The sequence below is a fragment of the Syngnathus acus genome, chromosome 16 (genome assembly GCF_901709675.1).
Source record: "Syngnathus acus chromosome 16, fSynAcu1.2, whole genome shotgun sequence".
NCBI lineage: Eukaryota > Metazoa > Chordata > Actinopteri > Syngnathiformes > Syngnathidae > Syngnathus > Syngnathus acus.
In genome coordinates, this window is record NC_051101.1 from 2,938,306 (window position 1) to 2,960,184 (window position 21,879).

A 21,879-nucleotide genomic window follows, 5' to 3' on the forward strand; every position below is an offset into this window, starting at 1 on the left:
ACAGTGCTCCCTCGCTACTTCGCGTTTCGTTTATCGCGTCTTCACTACGTCGCGGATTTTTTTTCCAAAATTAAAAAAAACTTTTAAAAGTCAAAATAAAACTTCTAAATTGAGGAAACGTGTCTAACCTTTAGGACAATTTAATATTGCTCCAAATGTTCGTTTACATTCCTTTAGAAGTCCGTTTTCGCGTGTTAGCACGATCGTGAATGAGCATCTTTCGGCTAACTCGTTAGCCTGCCCAGTACTTCTTGTTGGTGACCGTACTTCGCGGATTTCACTTATCGCGGGTGGTTTTTGGAACCAATTATCCGCGATAAACGAGGGATTACTGTAGTTCAGAACCTCAAAAAAGTTCCCACCATGTGTGCCTCTCCCAAGTGTCCTTGTGTCAAGCTTTACATGTGACTCCCTGGCAGCAAGCACCGTCAAGTCGGTGCACAATCATTGTGTTGACTCATCATGTCAAAGACTTCCCGTTTCGCGGTCTCAGTTTTGGTGGAAATGAGTTCAAGCAAGTGGCTGCTAGCTGTGCGGTTGAGCCGTCGGCACAATACTTTGAAAATGAGCCACTGGAAGTAGCGATGACTAACAAGCCGACAAAAGGTCTTTCTCTGTTTTGCTTTGGTTTTCTCGTCCAGGCACTCATATCACGACGGCGTCTTAATGATTATCTCTTTGCAACCACATGAGCGCTTGCAGCTTCTGATTGGTATTGTTTCACTTTTGTCATCGAATGAGCCCAGCACTTTATCACTGAAACCTTTTATCACGGGGGGGGAATACCTATCTGTGAAAATCCGTGAAACCAGCGAGACCAAAACTAGTTAGAAAATGTCACCTTTAGATGGCCTAAAACTTCTCAAATAGTATTGCCAGTTTTGTGTAATCCTGATGCCAAACTCAACCACAAAAACGGTATAAAAACAGCAAAGCTCACTTGATAATGTATTCCCTGATTTCATCCAACCATCTAAATATTGCTTCATTTTGGAAGCGCTAAGCACTGTTTGCTGACCTGAGTCAATAGAGCTTTGCATTTCAGCCACTTTTGGACTTTAACATCTGTCCTGTCATCAAATGAAAAGCATCGTGAAGACACAAAAACAAAAAGCTAAAGAAAGACTAGCACCGGAACAAAAGTAAACGCTGATTGGTGTTTTTAAAGCATACACTATTTCACACTATTCAGGAGTATTTGAATGAAGAACAATGAACTAAAATGAAGAAAAAAACATGAAATTAAAAGTAAAAATTCTTTCAAAAACAATGACTATTAAAACTACATCTCACGTTTACAAAGCAAACGCAAACGAACTAAATTTAAAGCTAGTGGCACCATTTTTTTCTGATAGTTCCAAATATGTTATGATTATTATTACTACTATTAAATAAAGTTTTTAAGAGGCCACTTTATGACTTGTAATCATCTCTCTCTTCCTGTTCAGACAAATCAGGCAACAATCGAGGAGCGAGAAGACAACCTGACGTTTAGCAAACACTACATCATAACAATTAACCGCCGATGGGATCACATTCCTTCAAAGAACACTTGTGTAAATTACTAGTCGCTGTGCTCCACTAATTATGAGGGGCGGGTCCAGCCTAAATTGGTACATCCATGTCTTTTCGTGTCACTCTGGATGCCCTGCTGCCTTCCTTTCTTCTCACTTTCCTAGCAGACAGTGGCTCTTCCCGGCGTTTGCTAAACTTACAGAAGAAATGTCCCGCTCTGGTGAGGTGTTCTGAGGTCCATGCTTCAAGCTTCTGCTTCTTCTTTGGATACGTGCCAGTCTTTGCCTTCCTCCTGAGAGGGGAAGAAGATGGCCTCGCTGGTTCTCTCCTCCTCAGAGAGGGGCACACTAGGTGAGACGGGAGGAGGAGCGTCTTCGGTCTCCTCCTCGTTGTTGTCGTCCTTCTTTTCCATCACGGGTCCCACTGGACCGGTAAATTGACTCAGCCAGCTGACGATGACCGTCCCTGCGTTGTGGACGTGCACAGCACCTGCGCAGACGTTCCGTAATTCAAACATCTCGGAGTAGCGAGCACACGTGTGGATACTAAGATGGACAAAAAGGTTTCATACCACATGGGTCGATGGGGAAAGGCTGAGTTGACTCCTTCTCCTTGCCAGCATCATTGGGAGCACTCTGGAGTGTAAAAATACATCCGCTTTGAGAGTTTAAAAAAAAATTTCGCCAAATTTCTTCATGTTCTTTTTGTTTCCTGATATTTAAAAATATAAAAATAAATCCAGTGAACCCTGGCACAAACATTGAAAATTCATGACACCCTCAAAATGGTTTAAAATGACCTCAGGGTGCCACAAGAGGGCAGCAAAGCAATTGTCATACAGTATATTCTCCAGCACTTTCTTTGACGCACTCAAAAAGTTTTGTCGTGTGCGTCACTCACCTTGTTGCACAATTTGATGACTGCTGCAAAACATGAATATCACACTTTTATTACCAGGCTTGCCAAAATATTCAAATCCATCAATCACATTTCACAGAATTGTCATCTTACCTCGTTTCAAATACGTTCCCTCTCCTGAGCGGCGGTTGCAGAGCAGGACCACAAGGGCCACGGTTACCACGACAACCATGGGGAGGACAATGTTCACCAACCAAGGTCCCCCACGGTCCTCTGCGTCGCAAACGGGGACACCTTCAGCAAAGCAGCTGCAAAATTCTCGACACTTTACATATAAAACCCACGACTCACCTTTGTTAGTGTGCGAGCTGCTTCCAGGCAGACCGTCATTTCTGGATGAGATATACAAAATATATCTTCAAGTTAAGATCATAAAACTATGCCAAAATCAATTATGAGTATAACCATTTCTGACTGTTAATAATTATGACAGTTGATGCTTATGCATTACTTACTTGTGAAATGAGCTGGCGGAGTGGCTGCCGTCTCCTGAAGGTGAGCTGGAAGGAGAATTTTCTTCTTCATTTGGCGCTGTTGTTTTTGTCCTCATTGTTGTCCATGTCACTGAGGGATGAAGCACAGCGCTTTAATAACTGACTAGATAATATTTTGTTACGTAGTGGCAAAGGACAGATATTTTCTGTATTCAAGGAACCCAAAACATATTTGCGTAGTTTCATGTTTTCACCAATTAAAACAAGCTTTGTAAATATTTTGCTTACGGGTCCCTTGGTGAGTTGCAAAAGCTGAATTTTTGATAAATGACATTGCCAAGACTTGTCAGCACTTGTCAGCATCGGGTTACCTGTTGTGGTTGCGACACAGTTTTTGCAGTTGTCAGAATACGCCACCTCAGCCGTGCAGCGGAAGCCGTCCTGGCATGTGCACTTGAGGTTCGACGTGCTGCTGCAGTTCGCCAGCACCCTCTGATTGAATTCTGACAAAGAACATTTTATGGGCTTCCATAATGTTGTGACCATCCAGTGCATGAACAACGCAGCTCTACCAGGCCTGCAGTCGCCGTAGCAACGATGGCAGCTACCCTCACGGTTCCGATCGGTGGTGTAGTACCCGGCGGGACACGGCGCGCACTGCTCGCAAGATTTCTGGTACTGACCTGAGAAAAAAAAAAAAAAAAAACACGTGACGTGCCAACCAAGAGATCCGAGGCAGGATGTGGTCATGTACTTTATAGCCCAAGCTAGCAGAGCGCCGCTGCGTTATTTGTCAGCATCGATAGAAACACGGGTAGGGCGTGGGAAAAGATGAAAAGGCTGTCATACTTTGCCACATTCTTTTCCATCCGTTTACGGTTCCATTGATAAGTGGCCGTGAGTCAAAGCATTGTGAGCAAAAGGCAGAGATGTGCAAAATGTGCTTTTGTATGACGCATCGCACGCTTTGCAAAAAACATGCAACGCAACATTAAACATGAAAAATTGAACCAGTTCAATTTCCTGACGATTCCGCTTATTGATTCCTTAAATGACATCACATGTAAAACGTACGTACAGTGGTGACCTAATCCAAATTCACAAATTCTTGAGCAAAACTACAAGTAAGAATTTGCCGTTAATTACGTGTTTCGCAAGAACAAAAAAGGAAGACTTTGCCCAAAAAATTGTTTCCCTCACCTGCAGGGCACATCTTACAGCTCGTCCCGAGAGCTGCACGCTGAACCGACAAGACGTTCCTCTCCGTCTGCAATTTTGCATTGCATTGTTAATCTTCCAAAAATAAACGTAAGATCTTAGTTAAAAAATATCAAATCAACATACTTCCTTGACACCAATTACTTTTTGGGCGCCATCTAGTGGCATCCTATACTTTTATAAATGGAACAAAAACTTTAAATAAAAAAAAAGCCTTGTCAGCACTTTTGTGACCTTACCAGCGGTAAGGTGAGAAGCAGCCGTGCAGATGCCAACAGGACGCTGAGCAAATATTGCACTTTGAGGTCCATCCTGCGAGGCCACAGAAAAAAAAACAATCACAAAAACGCATTTGCATCATCCCGCCACATTTGTTTTACCTTCATCTGTGACGCCGCTTCGGTTCTCCGGAAGTTCAATGCCGGCCGTTTTCACTTTGTGTTACTTTTCATGCCGCTTGCCTCCACCCATTGTCGGCGTCACTCTTTCCTCCCCAGCTGACGTCGCGTCCGCTCACGCACGCGCAAGCGTCGCCTCGCCACTTAAAGGCAGGCGAGGTTTCGCTCAAACGGAAACTCATCCTCTGCTACAGGTTTATTAAAAGTTTTTCAAGCACACTAAAAATAGAACAGGCACCAAATCAAATTGCAAGATGTCTAGAAAATTGCATCTGTGAGCAGGCATGTGCTTGTAATCTTTTTTTTTTTTTTTTAATTGATCGTTCAATAAGAGAGTGAGACAAGAATCACACTTGGTATGTTGCTGAGATACGTCGTTTATTCTTTCCCCTCTCGTTTGACATACAGAACACCTCGCAACAAACGGTTCCATGTACAATTTTGACCTAACGAACAAACAAAAAAGGTTTGAAAGGAAACACAGCTTCGTTTTTACTCTTACTGTGAAATGAAACTTTTTTTTTCACCCGCTGTTTATATTCTAGCTCGGCTACTGCAGCATACGCTTGTTTTTTTCCCCCCTTGCATCAGTAAAACCAAACTTACCATTTTTCTTAAAATGGATTATTTTGCATTATCGTTACATAACGTTGCCCACGTGGGGACTGCTCAATAGAATAATTCTGAGGGAAAAAAAAAAAAGAAGTTGGCCAAATTTGGATGTTGGTCTCTGCCAAAGAGTGCCAATAAGGAGAAAAAGCTCATTAAATTTAAAGCAACAACAACAAAATTAATAATAATAATAACAATAAAAATATTAATAATGGCTCTAAAGCAGGGGTCACCAACCTTTTTGAAGTTGGGAGCTACTTCAAGGGCACCGAATAATGCAAAGGTCGACCACTTTGATAATACACTTCTGAAATAACAAAGTTACACAGTGTACCTTTAATTTTATATTTTTATTAATGATATTCTATGTGAAGACACTGAACATTAATGTTAGTGGGAAGCCTGGCATTGCATGCTCTTCACCAGTGTACTGTAAACTATTTTTAGAACTGGCCTATGGCCGACTGATGTGGTCGCTGCGGGCGACTGATGTGGTCGCCGCGGGCGACCTGGTGCGGTGACCCCTGCTCTAAAGCTTCTCTTGATGTTGTCATTACTCAAGTGCTTGTGATAACATTGTCGGAGCAGCCGGGACATTACGTCATTGCTGAGGACTATTTATTGCGTACTAAATAATGAATTTCAAGACACGACACAAGCAGAGCGGGGAAATCGATTGTTCCTTACTATTGACAAAAGAACAACTGGGCTGCTTGTGCTTCCATCTTCATTTGCTCCGGTAAACCTCTTAATAGTATTTTGGATGAAAACATTCTCAATTGGGCTGCACACTGTCACATGCATTCGACCAAACTGGCTGGGAAATCGAAAGCAAATGGAACGTCTCGTTCTTGCAGCTTTCAGCTTCAGTCAAACAGCACCATGCATTATGGGAATATAGTAACTTCTTGCCCCTAAATTGAACAACTTGATCATTTCGCCACCTTCCAGCAGCACGCTAAAGAGTTTTCAGTGATGGCTTCAGAGAGCAAACGTAGTTTTTCTATTTACAGTTTCTCAGTTACAGCTTGACGAGCGATAGCGCCGGTTGCTTCGTTGCTTTGCTTGTTCCTTTCTATGTGCAAAACTCAAGGTTGACTTTAATCACATCAAGCACGTCGGTAAGGATGAAGAAAAAAAAAAAAGCACAGGTCAGTTAAAGTGCGCTGGGACAATAATGAGCTCACACGTCCCAAAATTCCCAAGACGTGACCAATCATTTTTTGTCATTGTGACAAAAGGTTGGCGTGTTATCAGCGACGTTTCGAGTTTGGATCAAAAAAGCACGTTTCATTCTCGCAATTGACAAATGCAGCTTTGCGGCCTGATCGAGTTTCTGCGTGGAACCAATGTGAGCTGCGGCTGCAAGGCAGTAAAACGCTGAGTCGTGACATCGGAACATGAGTGGGAAAGTGCACGCCATCCACACAGTTGGTGGGAAAACAAAGAATTTGACTTTGGCTAGCTAGACATATTTGCTCCTCGCTATATTAGAGTGAAAATGTTTCCTATTGACTATATTTGTGTTGTCATTTTGTCATCAATGAGTGGAACTGCGTCTATAATGATGCTATGCAATGCTCACTTGTCTTATTTGCGAATGAGGTACACGTCAACACGGGAAATAAACCTGGAGAAAATTCTGTGAGAAATTGTACAATAAGTGAAGCACTGTTGTGGCGACGACTGGATTGTTTTTGATAACAGTTGGCTGACATGCGGCACGAAAACCAAACAATTTTATACCGTACTCATTGTTGCTAGCTTAACCTAACAAGTAACCTCCCAAGAAAACGCTGTCAATTGTTTTGCTCCTTAAAAATGCTTTTTGCCTCTTCTCATGTTATATGCTACCAAATGGAAGCTCTTCGAAGCAGCAACAAAAATTGGTCAGTCCGCCACTCATTGGAATGCTTCACATTTTGTACCAAATCTTACTAAATGTTAGCATGTTAGCAGGCTACTTGACAAGCTGGTGTATGACGACTGCATCTACGATACAAATATTGACTACTGCAAAGATGACAGAGATGTTTGGCGGCGTTGTGACGGCACGGGTCACCTGACCGCGGCGGCCAGGTGTCAGGATCTCCCGCCACCGGACGAGGGTGACGCCGAGCTTCTGTCGCTCTCTCGCTGGTCGCTGTCATCGGACGACGTCTGCGCCGCCGCGTTGCTGCAGTAGACAGAGACGGCAAAAGTTCACGCTCGACGCTTAAGTGATTGACTGCCATTGACGACTATAGACGTCAAAGTACAGGTCGAAAAAAACGATTTTGAGACGACGTGTGTGGGGGCTCATACTTGTCGCCGCTTTGCGTGATGAGTCTTCTACAAGTCTCCATCTGGACGTCCAGGCCTCTCTTCATGGAACACATCTCCATGTACTCATGCAGGTGGCGGTTCATGTCGCTCTTTGCTGTCGCCAACTCCAACTGGAGGAAAAAGACACCATTTATTTTTGGTCGAGATCAAATCAACTAAACAAGCGTCAGTGAGGTCACAGTGGTTATTTAAGCAACGTACACTGACAGACAATATGATACTCACAGGCATAGATTCTTTATCCTCTCCCAAAAGCAAATAATAGTATTGCAGTTCACTGCGCTTAGAAGAGAGATGGTCCTCTTTGCATTTTTATTATATAATTTAACACTCTTGTGTACAAAATGTTCTGCAATTTTTTTTTTCAAATTTTGAGTACTGACGTACAGTATCGGCACAGATATCGATACTGGTTTTACCTCAATCTGGTCGATGGTCTCCTGGTATTCCTTCTCTCGGGACTTAAACAAGCACTCGGTGTCATTTATCACTTTTTCCAGACAGTCGTCCTGCTGGAAGGAGAAAAGAACATGGACAGTAAAATAGACAAATGTTCAAAAGAGTATGTAAAATAAAACTATTCATCTATAATCAAGATTTTATTCTCGAATTAGAATAAAATAATTCATGATTGTTATTGCTTTAGTAACTACAATTGGTTTATTTTATAATTAACAAAACCAATTAACATTTTTAATTTATGAAAAAACGTTTTTTTATAATAACAATATTGTGATTATTATAATTAAATGTATCATATATAATTGCATCTATCAATTTTCTAAACTCCTTCGTATTGGCATCATGGCCGCGATATGGCCGATCAACCAAAAATTGCCGTGGCTTACCTCGCCAGGCGGGTGGGCGGGGTCAGGAGGCAGAGTGCATCCTGGGAAATCCTCCCACAGCAGCAACGTCTCCTCCGTCTCCTCCCAAGCCAGACTGTCACAGTCATCCTCAAACTCGCACTCGCGCCTGCAAGGCAAATGTTGACATGAGAGACGCAAATTCCGCAAGGTCTCCTTTACGAGTGTGACGGCTCACAGATGGTTGAGCATCCTCTGCATCTCCTCGTTGATCTGATTGGCCGACGAGTTGCCGTGCTGTTGTTGCTGCTGTTGTGGCTGCTGCTGCTCCTCCTCTTTGGCCACGCCGGCGTTGCTTTCCGACATGCTAAGTGGTTCATCTGCCTCGCTGCCGTTGACGGACACGGGCGTCTGTTTGCGGCGCAGGCTCAACGTCGGCTGGTTGTTTGTAACCTGCACGCATGTTTTGGGGGTTACAAAGTGATGGGATGCAACAACGGGGTTAGCACAGGTTAAATATGAAAATCAATCGTGAAAATGTCATCAACTTTCCACCTGGTACATCTGGATGACGTCTTCGCAGTTCCTTTGCTGGGCGACGTCGCAGAGGCGGGCCGTGATGTCGATCCTGCGGCAGATGTCCATGTCCACTTTCATGGCTTTCTCCTGAATCTTGCTGTCCAGATCGGACAGATTCTACATGAGCAAGAACAAGAAAAATAATAGTATTTTAAATAAAATTGTATTTATTAATACAATTTTATTTCATTTAAATTATTGCATTTAAATTTATTACATTTAAATTTGGCTTCTATATATATGAATATTAGATTATTATTAATTATTCTGGTGGTCCGACTGATGTGGGCGGTGCTGCGCTCACGTTGCACATGAGGCCTTTGAAAAGAACCAGCTCGGCCTTCAGCTGCTGAACTCTGACGGCCAGCTCGTCCTGGCAGCCTTCGCTCTCCTGCAAGTCCTGCGCTCACGCAAAAAAACCCCCAAAAAACCATCAAGCATCCAAACACAACATGCAAACACACAGATACATGCAAATCGTTACCTCTTGCAAGTCAGCAATCTTTTGCTGCAGATCGCTTCTCATGGTGTATTCTTCTTCCCATCTACAAGTCAAACAGATACACCAGGTCAATTCAATTCAAAATGTGTCATTGATTTTTTTGCCCCAATCCTTCCAGAATCTCCCAGGGAGACAAAGAATTAAGATTAACGGCAGAACCGAGGGTCATACAAATGATGAAAAGTACACCACTCTCATAAATCTGAACTTTTAATACATTTAAACCCCCCCCGGTGTGTGTGAATGGTGCTGCCCTCCTCAAACTGCCGCATCATCTCATTAAGGATATTCAAGCACTGCGACATACCGAGATCTCGTCAAGTGCTCCTGCATCTCAAACAGTCGGCCAAACGGGAGACGAACGCTTTGAGAATGCGGAGACGAGCGTGCAACCTTTAGCGAGGCGGGACGCCCCCGCCCCCGCCCGCCCCAACCAGTGCATGGTGCAATGCAGATAGTGAGGGGGAGGCAGAGAGAGTCGAGACAGGGGACGTTTTTTTCCACTCTGTGTGTGGTTACAATAGTTAGTAAGCAATTATGTAATCAAAGTAAAATAATACAAGGTCAGAAAAATGTCGCTTTATGGCATGAAGGTGTGTCGTAACTGAGGGAGACTGACGTCTAAGCTCACGTTGAAGTCATTCGGGACGGGGCAAATGCTCAGCCCGTGAAGGTTACTTGAAGCCGGACATGTATAAGGACATTCACCCCATCAGGAGTCCCATTTAAAACTCTTCAGGCCTTCGAACGACTGCATGATATTGACCAAAAATAATTGATTGAGGTTTTGACCATTTTGAATGCGGCCTTCAATGTTTTTTGACGCGCCAAAGACGGTGGATGGGTAAACTCTCCCTCCTCATGTTCTTAACTCCTGCTTGAAGCAGAAGAATGTTGCCCGGAGGAGTTGTATCGCAGCTGAGGATGAACTCCACTGCTAACAGCTGATGCAAGCGAGGTTGATCTTTTTTAGCCAGCAAACTAGTTGAGAGTGAGCATCACCTTGCTGCTGGCGGCCATTTTCTTTTAAGATGGCAGCCATTTTTTAAAAATTCTTTAAGATTTAATAAAGTAACAATAGTTGCATTTCACAATGACAAAATAAACGTGTTGCTACAACTTTAAAGTGGCTATCAGGCACAATGCTCAGATGGAAGATCGCAGATCGTGCGAGTGGGACGCTCCAATGTGAACACGTGACCGATCGAAACGTGATTGAGCTTCATTCTTCAGTATATTTAGAAGCTGATTGTTGATGTTGTGTGTATATTCCTAGCAACAAGCACCTGCTTCTGCGTGAACTACCAGACTGAGTGGAATTTATGCTGACTCAGCGAGAGACAGCTGAACTGCAGCTGTTCAAAAACAGCATTAAAAACTTGCTCTGCCCAAGTTACAAGCTCAGTCATGGAAGCAATAAACTTGTAATTCAAGGTACCACTGTAATTCCACTCACCTGCGTTTATACTCGTCCCTCTCACGCTTGACTTTGGCCAGGACGTTGTAGAGCGCTCTGATCTCAGGGGTGATGGTGTCGATCTGGACCCCGACTCCATCCGGGTGCACCCAGGAGACCCCCGGGCTGGTCAGCCGCTCAGAGCCGTACCTGCGAGTGGGATTGTAGGACCAGATGGTGCCTGGCAGGAAGCGAGGAGCCCCGGTCACCGACCGTCCGCCGGTTCTGGACACGGGGGAGTCGGCGGATGGCGACGCCTGGCTGACGGTGATTGCCGGGTTACAAGCGGCATCGGTTCGGGCGGGTGAGGCGCTCTCGGGAGTCAGGCAGGACAAGCTTGTGGGCCTTCTGGCGGAGTTGTTGGTGTTGTGGAAGGGGAGTGAGCCGGGTCGGAGCGGGATGGTCCCCACGAAAGACGTTTGCACGCCAGCCTCTTGCGTGTGTGGCCTGCCGCCGCTATTGGCCTCCAGCGCCTGCTGCAGCTGCTTCTCCAGAACTTTATTCCTGCGTTCCAGCTCGTGCACCTTGGCCAGGAAGCACCTGAATCTCAAATTGAGAGTTTTGAGCACGCTGATGTTGGAGCCCAGGTCGTTGCGCAGAGCCATGGCGGCGGGAGGATGGTGCACGGTGGGGTGGTGCTGCTGATGCTGAAAGTGGTGCAGATAAGGCGTGCTCTGGGAGGGGAACTCGGGCCCCGGATGTTCGGGCCCCGGGAGCTCAGCCAGAAGGAAAGACGCCGAGTCCGGAGAACCGAACACGTCGTCCGGGAGGAGGCCCGAGGGGGATTCTGGGTGTCCGGTGGCCTGGATCGGCTGCGGATGTTGTTGGGGATGCGTCGAAGCACCCAACAATGGATTCATGCTATGGTACGGGAAACTAAAACGCTGCAGATCTGGCATGAACACGGGCGGGATATGGCTCTCTTGAAGCAGAATAATGTGACTAAAAACACCGATTAAAAAAAATAAAGGACCGAACGGTCGAGATGCGCAGCGTTTACCTTCTTATATAACTGTCTCTCAATTAGATTTATCCTCACAGATTAGAAGGAAGGTCTTAACGTCGACTGCTGATGTTGTTGGGTTAACTCGGTGTCACAAGGCCCCCCCCGTTCCAAAAAAAAAACAAAAAATAGCCAAAATCTTCACTGAATGCACAACACGGAACACGGCGACACGGTGGAGGATTTGTCCCAAAAAAGGCGACTAAAAGCAGATGGATGAAGGAGAAATCTGAAGTGAGCGAGTCCCTCGGAATTATGGCAACAAAATGTGACCGCAGGACAAGTGCAGCTGATACAAGCTTTACCGTAATGACAAGAGCAAACGAGCAAGAGGTCCCCCGTAACTTTCTTTAGCGCACCAAATTGCACTACTAGAAATGAGAAGCAAAGGATCAATGAAAATTCAATCAGAAATTACGTGAAAATGCTGAAAGATGTTGTCACTGAGCTGAAATTACGGAATGAGAAATTAATAGAAGTTTGTCTACACAGGGTAGTACGTCAAACAATGCGGATGTTTTGAAAGCGCGCCCCCATGCGGGTGTGAGCGGTATTGTTGACGTCATAACAGCCTGATTGATTCGTGTTTGGAATGAGAAGCATTTCCACCTGTATTGTCATGACTGAATTTGGAAGACATTTATGGTAGTAGTTCACAAGACCAAGATATGACCTGAGCTGTGACATGTTCTCCGGTTTTGGTGCTTGCAATATGGCTTCAACTTTTTCCAGTGACTTATGTTTATCTCTGATGTGTGATTTTATTTTTGAAAAACTCACATTTACTTTACTTTGCACGAAGGCCGTACTCACTCAGCCTGTTGAGAATCTTGCTGAGGTTTTCAAGATGTTCTTCATCGTTTTTTCCTGTCATGATGATGTCATCAAGGTTAACATTGAACTGGACTGTTTTTGTTTGTCAAGTGTTATAGAACAGACATACATGTTCAAGTAGTTGCATATAAGTTATCCCATATTTACTCAATGTTTGTTCAAGTAACTCCATACAAGTTATCTCACTTTTACTTAAAATCTGTTGAAGTGTTTGCACAAAAGGTATCCAATTATTTATTCAATATTATTGTGTGAAAGTCTAGTTGCATTGTTTCACAGGAAAACGGCACTCAGCACGCTTGGAGATATCTAATCACAGTCGAGGACGAGGCTGAGTGACTGATGAACTGCCTGTGACAAATGTTGAAATACAGAGACAAACCAGAAATGAACCAACACTGTCCCACTGTGTCGTAGTTCCCCCAAAACTTCGAACCAGGTTTGTTCCAGACTCTCCCTGAAGGAGAGAGTAAACTTCGCCCAAAGCTATGTCTGGTGGCCCGGTATGGATAAACAAATTGAGAACCTTGCCAAATGCTGCTCAGGATGCCCAAAAAGTCCAAAACGCACCACCACAAGCACCACTTCATCTATGGGAGCGGCCATCGTCGCCATGGCAACAGGTGCATATTGATTTCACTGTTCCATTCATGAACTTTATGTTCCTGATCGCTGTTGATGCTCATTCCAAGTGGCCAGAGGTTATCAGGATGAAGGACATGGGAGGGAGACATGGGGAGCAGACATGGAGATGTCATGTGGATCATATCCTGGATACGCAACCAAAGAATGGTACTTCATCTCCAGACGTCCCTGGCGGTGACATGCAAACTCCTGACACTAGCACTCCGACTGCAACTGAGATTCCTGATTCCGACAAAATGTCTGCCTCTACCCCAGCATTCTCCTGAGAGGCACAGAATGCCCCCTAAGACTTGTAATTTTTATATTATTCAACACAGAAATTTGTTCAAATCAAAATAGAGCTAAGTCTTTATTTGATATGTTTCATAAATACAGGTACTGTTTTGCTTTTTATTGACCAAAATATGACTTTGGATCATTTTAACATGATTATTTTTCTTTATTTTCTATAGTAGTGCTCTGACCAGGGCAGCAAAGTCTACTTGTTTAAACACTACCAGAAGAACGGACCTACATTTATATCCTAATTAATATTTATTCCATGCAATTTTTTAACAGTTATTCCCATAGTTTAGCCTTGGTTTCAGTGGACTTTAAAAAATTTATAGTATGTGCTGTGGTACAGTAAAGCCCCATCCATCGCAGGTTCAGGGCTCACCGTTCATACCACTCTCGGCCACTAGATGACGGCACTTTATCGTTTGTCGAACTAAGAGTCAAACGGGAGGAATTTCAAACTCATCCTAGTTTTGATTGAAGATTATTACATGTAAAATATACTTTAATCCTGTCACATTATTTTGTGGGACAGGTTTTCTTTTGAAAATTCTGCAATTTTGTTGAACATTATTTTTGCCTTACCCATTTGACTTGTTCGCCCAATATTTTTGTTTGACATGTAACGGTAAATGCTATAAAACCATTTTAAGTGCATTGGTGACTAGCTCTCCTTGCTCACATATACGGTGCATTACAGTTCCTTAATATGTCATAATTTTATATTTATGTGTTGAATTGTGTTAAATGCCACACAAGAGGCCACGAGTCTCACAAAGAGGACTTTTTATTTCTCCGCCAACTGCATTGCTGCAGCACCACAGACACTCAACACCTCCTCACAAACGCAGAACAGGACATTTCAGAGAAGGACATCTTTACAAATCATTCCTTTGTGATCTGTGGATAGGTGGGGGGGATTCTCTTCCCAGGCAGAGGGTTTCGTCTAGTAAACGCAACAAGCCAGAGCTCCGTGTGTACAGTGTTAAACCTTTTTTTTTGTTATTGTACATGTGGAACCCTGATGTGGAGAATGTGGCAAGGTGCAGTCGCCCGAGTAGATTTACTCCTTGGAAGCCATGTGGACCATCAGGTCGCACACGCGGGTGCTGTAGCCAAACTCATTGTCGTACCTGTGGAGAAGAGGGGGGAAAAAAAAAAAAAAAACTCAGATAAATGGGGGTGACATGGAAAGCTACTTTTACTTCATTACAAATCAGTACTTCTACTTAAGATCCACACATACCAAGTGACCAGCTTGACAAAGTGGTCGTTGAGGGCGATGCCAGCGCCAGCATCAAAGATGGAGGAGTGGGTGTCGCCGTTGAAGTCTGTGGACACAACCTGCAATGGGGGACGTCACACAATGTCGTTTAACAACATAAAAATAAAAGGAACAAAACAATTGAGCAGGACAGCTACGTACCTGGTGGTCCGTGTATCCCAGAACGCCCTTCATGGGTCCTTCAGCGGCAGCCTTCACCACCTTCTTGATGTCATCGTACTTGGCCTGGAGAAAACGGAGATGACAGAATTTAGTGTAAAATCTAAAACATTTGCTAGTCAAAGACATTTCTGTAATCCCGGCTAAGTAGGACCACTCACGGGTTTCTCCAGACGGACAGTGAGGTCCACCACGGACACGTTGGGGGTGGGCACACGGAAGGCCATGCCGGTCAGCTTGCTGTCAAATCAACACAATTTGACAAGTTGCCTCGAGTGCTTCTCATAAATAGTCAGCTGATGGTTTTATCTTTGAAACGTTACCCGTTCAGCTCAGGGATGACCTTGCCGACAGCTTTGGCAGCGCCGGTGGAAGCGGGGATGATGTTCTGGCTGGCGCCGCGGCCGTCCCTCCACAGCTTGCCCGAGGGGCCATCCACAGTCTTCTGGGTGGCGGTGATGGCGTGAACTGTGCTCTGACGGGTGAAGGCCACACGTCCGATGATGAGTTCAAACGTGACATGTTGGTATTAAGTCTTCACAGTTTGTGTATTTCGATTCTCACCATCAGGCCTTCAATGATGCCAAAGTTGTCGTTGATGACCTTGGCCAGCGGGGCCAGGCAGTTGGTTGTGCAGGAAGCGTTGCTATGACAACAAACAGCAAAGGCATTTAAAGAAAACTCAAGGGACATTGAGTCACGTGGGCAGATTCTCACCTGACAACCTTGAGGGAGTTGTCGTACTTCTCGTGGTTGACCCCCATGACAAACATGGGTGCGTCGGCGCTGGGTGCCGAGATGATGACTCTCTTGGCGCCGCCCTTCAAGTGGGTCTGTGTTTGAGGTGGTTGCAAATATGAGCCATTTTGTCAGAAAGCAGTACAGGGCAGATGAGAATCGAGTTATACGTACGGAGGCCTTCTCGATGGTGGTGAAAACACCAGTGGACTCGACCACGTACTGGGCACCAGCATCGCCCCATTTGATGTTGGCGGGGTCCCTCCTGCACAGGACCAAAACTTCATCAGCATTTTTTACCAAATCCATTGATTTTTTTTGGCAGATCCTTTTTGGACTCACTCGTGGAACACGGTGATCTTGTGTCCGTCGATGACCAGCTTGTCACCCTCAACCTTGACCTCACCGTGGTAGCGGCCGTGGGTGGAGTCATACTTGAACATGTAGACCTATGGGGGGGGCGTGAAAATCAAAGTCCTGACAACCTGGACCCGGTTCAAGGCACAAAAGCGAAAACTCACCATGTATTCCAGGTCGATGAAGGGGTCATTGATGGCCACAATCTCCACCTTCTTGGAGTGGAAAGCAGCACGGGTCACCAGACGACCAATGCGGCCGAATCTGGCAAGGTTTAAAAAATAAAAAATAAAAAAAATAAAAAAAATTTATATGGCCTTTAGGTGGCGACATGAGCTGCACAATTAGAACAGGGGTGGGATAACCTTTGCTCTTAAGCTTTCTGAAGGTTACATTCTTAATATCAAATCTCAAAGAGTGACATGAAATTTGCTACAATGGTAAACATGATGGTATGGCTCTAAATTTGTTATTCTTCGTAAGGGGGTTCCACAGAGCTCTGTATTGGGCCTCCTCTTATTTATGATTTATATAAATGAGTCAGGGCTCAATGTGCACAATGCAAATTTGCATTTCTGTGCCAAGGACAAGCTGGTGGTGGATTAACTCTTTCAGGCTGTCGAATTTTTCCCTACTTTGACGAAATGAGAGGTCAAATGTGCCAATTGTTGTAATGACGACAAGCGCCGTGTTTGATCAACACTTGTTACTTTTTAACCGGGGAGTTCAAAATACACTCCAGAGGGTGGGCGGATAGAAGGCAGACATCCACGTAAGCCAATGGAAGTTGAGGGTAAAAAAAAAAAAAATACATATGTTGAACTGCTATCTGCTAAAGGTCAAAGTGCAAGCGACTGGGACGGCTCCATTTTATCAGTACTATTATTACCCAACAGTGCACATCACACTGTAAGGCTCCCATACAAACATGGTCATCTCCAGTCATCCACATCGAGTGGTGCGGGTAAAAATAGCTCGACATTTTCTCCTTGAGTGTCCCAAAGGCTCACTTGGAGCAAGCGCAGATTAAATTGCAACACATGTGGACATACCGAGACGCAATAAATGCACAAAGAAGTCTTACCCGTTAATACCGACTTTCACCATTTTGCTTGAGTTGAGTAAGTCCTCTGCAAAGACGAAAGGGGAACGAAGAGGTTAGTCAACAAAATTGTCAATCAATCAAGGTGCTTTCAATTCAGTAGTCCGGTTTTAAGTATACGAAACACAAATTTTGCCATTACCGTTTGTGAGATGCCTGAATCTGTCCTGCGACTCCAGGTGAGAGTGGGGCAGTGCAAAGTTGAACACGGCTTTTTATAGCGACGCAGACTTTGAAGCCAAGCCCCCGAACCGCCTTTTTTTTTCTAGACACACGCCCCTTCGTGGCCTTCTGAATGTCAAGGTCAGCCAGGCTGTCACGCAGTTTGCAACAGGCCTCTTTGCACCCCACTTTGCATTTGCTTCATGTGACACCATAAGCGTCCGCATTGTGCACACAGGCAACGCCCGCCGCGGTTTCGTTTTCGTCTTGGGGTCCATCGCTGACCTTCTCAGCAACTACACGTACACACAGGCAGATGTATAAAGGGGAGCAGACTGGGGATCAGATCTCTTCCTGCCTTACAGTGACATTTCGTGTCCAAAGACCATGACCCCTTCTCGCTGATAACTTCTGCAATAGTATAGCAAACATGTATTTAAAATACTGAACCACAGTAAATGAACCCAAGTGTCAAAGCAGTTGTTTTGTGCTCAAGGTCCACATTTGACTTTTAAAACAAACAGACTGCCAACGTCATTTGTAGATCAGGTAAAACGTGCCGAGGTTGCAACTTGAGTCTTGCCACATCCACAGAACAACGCGCAATGTTGAGTGTTGACATTTTTTGTGTGCGCACTATCAGCTGTGTGTTTGCAGACGTGCAGTTGTGAAGCGGTGGCGCCGCGCACACCGGCACAGCTGAAGAACCAAAAGCTCGGCCCGGGTGCATGCCGCACTGGAGCTTAAGGTCAAAGAGGGGAAGTAAAGGGCAGGCTAAGATTAGACGGCGGCTGGCTGCTCCACACTTGGACAGTGGACGACATCAGACTTTGGGACTGCGCGACTACATTTGAGCATCACAAAATGGATATGTGTTTCTCACACTGCGATGCACAGTGGGCCTATTTATGGTATACGAGGTTACTTTGATTACATCAGATTACTGGAGGAGATCATGTTTCCTCCTGCCAAAGAGGACAAGGCAGCCACCCCAAACGAGTGATCAGCTTCTCGGTCCCAGACAACCACGGTGGATGTTATAGAGAGGCCAGCCCAATCCTCAAACCGCAACTCCATCGAGAATTTGTGGAGTGGCATCAGAAATGTTTCTGTGGCAAAAATCAGGAAATGCAGATGAGCTAAATTGTATTGTGCTGTATTAACGAGTCAGAGCAACTCAAAACAGTTGCTTACAGTTTGAGATTTTAAAGACACAACAGAACTGAACAACTAACTGTTGTTAGTCACCTAAATGTTGTTAGTCACTTAAATGTTGTACAGGGGCTGAGATCAACCAGTCACATTCCTTGTTTGGCATGCACAAACCTGGCCAATAAAGCTGATTCTGAAAAGTAATAATTCTCACATCATTTGATATTTTGATGCATTATGTTATCAGTGGATTGTTTTTAAAGGCTGTGGTTGATGCGACGACAAAAAAATGACTCACTAAAAGCAACCTGAAGCTAGGATAGAAGGCCGGTGTGAAGTCCAAGGCACGGCACCTTGTAGTGAAGGCACAATTGTAAATTAATTTAAGCTGCCATCTAGTGGCACATGAGAGAAACGCAAGCATGGACAACTGAAATAGTACAGCGTAACTCCATTAAGTGTGAATAAACTGAAAAGAAATCGTTCATTTTATTTATTTTTCTGGCAGAAACGACCATGGTTGTTTTACCTCCCGTTTAATTGTGCGTGTGTACCTAATAAAATGGCCAGTGAGACATTCATAAAGTCAAAATCTATTTATTGGTGCAACTCATGAGTAGACAAAGAGCAGGAAGTGTGGACACGATGGGCTGCTAAACTCCTAGTTGTTATTTTACTACTACAACTTGCACTTGGGACGAGGATTCCACACATCACAACACTGACCGGCCATTACATTGGACTAACGCTATTAACCTCATTTACAAAAAGCAAGACGGGCAATGGCAAGAAAATGCTGCTTGATGTGAAACATATTGAATGAGTGAAATACTACAGTGCAACTAACTACTCAACAGCCACAAAGGTGCGACTAACACACGCGTAAACTGCCTTTACCTTCCCCGCCATCCCAAAAGGATGACACCAGTCTGTTGACTAACAACCCAATCCGCTCATGGACCCGATCCGATCCAGCTTGAGGCCAAAGCAACCTCGGTTCCAGCCCCTCCGCGAGCGCTCAGACTCTACGGGCTTGCGATTGGCCAGGGCATCCCGGAGGAGGCGGAGCCAGGGGGTCTCTGGCTGGACGTCGGCCCATTTGGCGGGAAACTCGGACGCTTTGGCCCCGGAGGACAACGTGGATTGCTCCTCGGCCGGGCTGCTCAGGAGGTTCTCCAGGTCGTCCATGGTCAGCAGGTCGTTATAGCGATCCAGGAGCTGCTCCATTAACTTCACCGCAACACAAATACAAATTCGATAGAGAGGAGACGAATTCAATCATGGAGACATTTCATTACTTTCTCCTGCGCATCCTTCAACAAGCTCCTTAGCCTGCTGACCTCCATCCTGGGGAGTTACTTAAGTAGACTTTTCAGATATCTTTATTTGGCTATGTATCTTTTATGTTTACCCTCTACATCTAAAAATAAATATATATATATCAATACTTTCTACTACTTTGTCTAAATGGGCTTTTATTTTTTCTTTTCAACCTTTGCAGATGACAACAAGCAACAGGAATAGCAACCGCATGGAAAGATGAGATTTTGTTTTGGAAATAAAATAATCAATTCATTGTTACTTATCAGTCTTGACTCATTTGTGAGCACTTTGGCGACTTGTGGCCCTCTTACCTGAGGGCTATCCGGAGAAGGGTGAAGCGCGCGAGCTTCGGGGCTCTCCATGGGGGCCAGGATGAGCAGGGTCGCTCCCAGCAGCACGGAACAAAACAACATGGCGACGGAGATGGAGAGCTCTAGCAGGACGACTGGAGAACACACTGGCTGCAAAAGAGTTCGGTTTTTTTACCTGGCAAAAAAAAAAACAGTTTTTTTTTTACTTTTGTTTCAAATCTAAAAAGAGCAACAAACCCAAAAGAGCAATTTCTTGCTCCAATTAAAGTGTCTTAAAACAATTCATTTGACATAAACAAACTGCCAAATAAGAGGGAACACTTCATATTTATTTTTTCAACCTTCCAAAATATTCCAAAAAGCAATCATTTGTCAAACTACAATCCTCAACATTTGAACTAATTCAAGAATTTTTTTTTCATAAGAGAGAGCAGAAGCAAATCTTACTCACCTGTTGCGTGCGCAAGTATGTGTGGCAGTCTTGTGCGCTCAGCGAGTCTTCTCCATCCCCAGTCTGGGCTACCTCTCGCTTGCCGGCACCTGCCGAGAGCATCACTATCTCTCTGGCCTGGCCCCGCCTCCTCTTCCTCCTCACCCACTCTGTGGTGGAATTGAAATTATTATTTCTCTCCCCGCCCTTCTCCACCTCCACTTGCTTTTTTGTCCTCCTGGCAGGGGCATCAACAGAGATACGTTTTTTTTTTGGGGGGGGACCATACACTCACATTCATTTATCTTTCATCTGTGCAAAACGATTCATAAATGACATACTGATGATCTGATGTCATGAATTCTACTTGCTTCAGATGCTGTTGGCCGCATACGTAAAAATCTATTTCTCGCTAGCATTCAGCTAACCAAGAAATGATTATAAGGCCCCTTTTTTATTTTTCCAAAAGTAGGCAAGCATTTCTCCCTTTTTGTCTCCGGTCTTTGCCAGCGTGCACTGAGCTCCACTCGCCTTTGGCCAAGTTAGTCTGTCAGTGCCATCTGCTCCCCACAACCACCCGCCGCTAAATTACAACACAAGCGAGAAGTTCAACAGCCTCTAATTATTTCAACTACATCCTCCAGTTCATCAAACATCTCAAGGTAGCTTCTAAAACTTAAAACATACATGTGAAATAGAGGTTGATTTAGCCTAAAATGGAGCCGAGTCGTATTGCGAAGCCTCCGTTTGGAAAGTGGGGACTTTACATAAGCGTTTATGAATACATACGAAGAGAAATTCACCCCGCTTTTATGTTTTTTGGGAGAGGACAACATGTGGGGGCAGGCAGTAGGCGAAAAGGAGAGATTAGCAATCATGAGAGGGAGGGGGGGAAGGCAGTGAGGGAGGGGGGTTGCATGTGATGTCAGCAGAGAGATGAGCACTGTGGGAGGAAATCTAAAAAAAAAATTAAAAAAGAAAAATGTAGGCAGTGAGCGTAAGGGGAGGGGGATCACCAGGCACAGACCTCGAAAAGATTGCTGAGTGAAGTCAGGCCAACCTGCTATGAAACCAAAACGTCAGAGGAACGACGGGGAAAGAGCGGATTGTTAGTATGCACACAAAGTCAGAGAGAAAAGCCAGTGTGATGGCGGGAGCGCCGCGGTGGGTGAGGCAGAGTGGAAAACTGCAAGGAAAAGAACACAGGTGGCGACACATCACTGTCCAAACACCCAAAATCAGGCTGAAGCAAAGCACAGCAGCCTGAGGAAAAATAGTCAATAAATAACTAAATAAACAAACAAGCGAGTCCCACCACTGAGCTGACAAAATGACTCCA

At 44.7% G+C, this 21,879-nt stretch overlaps 4 protein-coding genes across 9 annotated transcripts; all 4 read right to left on the reverse strand.

Moving 5' to 3' along the window:
• Positions 1-824: 824 nt before the first annotated feature.
• Positions 825-4,592, reverse strand: si:dkey-260g12.1 (tumor necrosis factor receptor superfamily member 5). 3 transcript variants are annotated; one of them, XM_037273376.1, is made up of 11 exons: positions 4,466-4,592; positions 4,325-4,397; positions 4,068-4,134; positions 3,440-3,550; positions 3,239-3,370; positions 2,889-2,997; positions 2,725-2,765; positions 2,527-2,646; positions 2,416-2,438; positions 2,087-2,150; positions 825-2,004 (listed from the first exon to the last, which is right to left on the reverse strand). In XM_037273376.1, exons 2-11 carry the CDS (start codon positions 4,394-4,396, stop codon positions 1,760-1,762), a joined length of 984 nt encoding a protein of 327 aa, XP_037129271.1. In that variant the 5' UTR covers position 4,397; positions 4,466-4,592; the 3' UTR covers positions 825-1,759. The 3 variants fall into 3 exon arrangements, with proteins under 3 accessions (XP_037129271.1, XP_037129273.1, XP_037129272.1); XM_037273378.1 differs by lacking the exon at positions 3,440-3,550; XM_037273377.1 differs by lacking the exons at positions 4,325-4,397; positions 4,466-4,592 and adding an exon at positions 4,212-4,280.
• Positions 4,593-5,631: 1,039 nt separating this feature from the next.
• On the reverse strand, positions 5,632-12,066 carry LOC119135556 (intermediate filament family orphan 1-like). 2 transcript variants are annotated; one of them, XM_037273255.1, is made up of 9 exons: positions 10,764-12,066; positions 9,290-9,350; positions 9,110-9,205; positions 8,782-8,922; positions 8,465-8,679; positions 8,269-8,395; positions 7,840-7,929; positions 7,400-7,530; positions 5,632-7,271 (listed from the first exon to the last, which is right to left on the reverse strand). In XM_037273255.1, the coding sequence occupies exons 1-9, from the start codon at positions 11,660-11,662 to the stop codon at positions 7,178-7,180; spliced, it is 1,854 nt and encodes a 617-aa protein (XP_037129150.1). In that variant the 5' UTR covers positions 11,663-12,066; the 3' UTR covers positions 5,632-7,177. The 2 variants fall into 2 exon arrangements, with proteins under 2 accessions (XP_037129150.1, XP_037129149.1); XM_037273254.1 differs by having other exon boundaries at positions 7,840-7,932; positions 10,764-12,065.
• A 2,224-nt stretch (positions 12,067-14,290) lies between these two features.
• Positions 14,291-17,419, reverse strand: gapdh (glyceraldehyde-3-phosphate dehydrogenase). Its single transcript, XM_037273375.1, has 12 exons — positions 17,305-17,419; positions 17,145-17,190; positions 16,225-16,324; positions 16,046-16,152; positions 15,878-15,968; positions 15,683-15,798; positions 15,530-15,611; positions 15,289-15,440; positions 15,127-15,205; positions 14,948-15,031; positions 14,768-14,865; positions 14,291-14,654 (listed from the first exon to the last, which is right to left on the reverse strand). Exons 2-12 carry the CDS (start codon positions 17,165-17,167, stop codon positions 14,585-14,587), a joined length of 1,002 nt encoding a protein of 333 aa, XP_037129270.1. The 5' UTR covers positions 17,168-17,190; positions 17,305-17,419; the 3' UTR covers positions 14,291-14,584.
• A 1,638-nt stretch (positions 17,420-19,057) lies between these two features.
• Positions 19,058-21,830, reverse strand: wu:fj39g12 (uncharacterized protein LOC563937 homolog). 3 transcript variants are annotated; one of them, XM_037273431.1, is made up of 3 exons: positions 20,562-21,830; positions 20,111-20,260; positions 19,058-19,706 (listed from the first exon to the last, which is right to left on the reverse strand). In XM_037273431.1, exons 1-3 carry the CDS (start codon positions 20,661-20,663, stop codon positions 19,413-19,415), a joined length of 546 nt encoding a protein of 181 aa, XP_037129326.1. In that variant the 5' UTR covers positions 20,664-21,830; the 3' UTR covers positions 19,058-19,412. The 3 variants fall into 3 exon arrangements, with proteins under 3 accessions (XP_037129326.1, XP_037129324.1, XP_037129327.1); XM_037273429.1 differs by having other exon boundaries at positions 20,111-20,283; positions 20,558-21,506; XM_037273432.1 differs by having other exon boundaries at positions 20,111-20,285; positions 20,562-21,487.
• Positions 21,831-21,879: the final 49 nt, after the last annotated feature.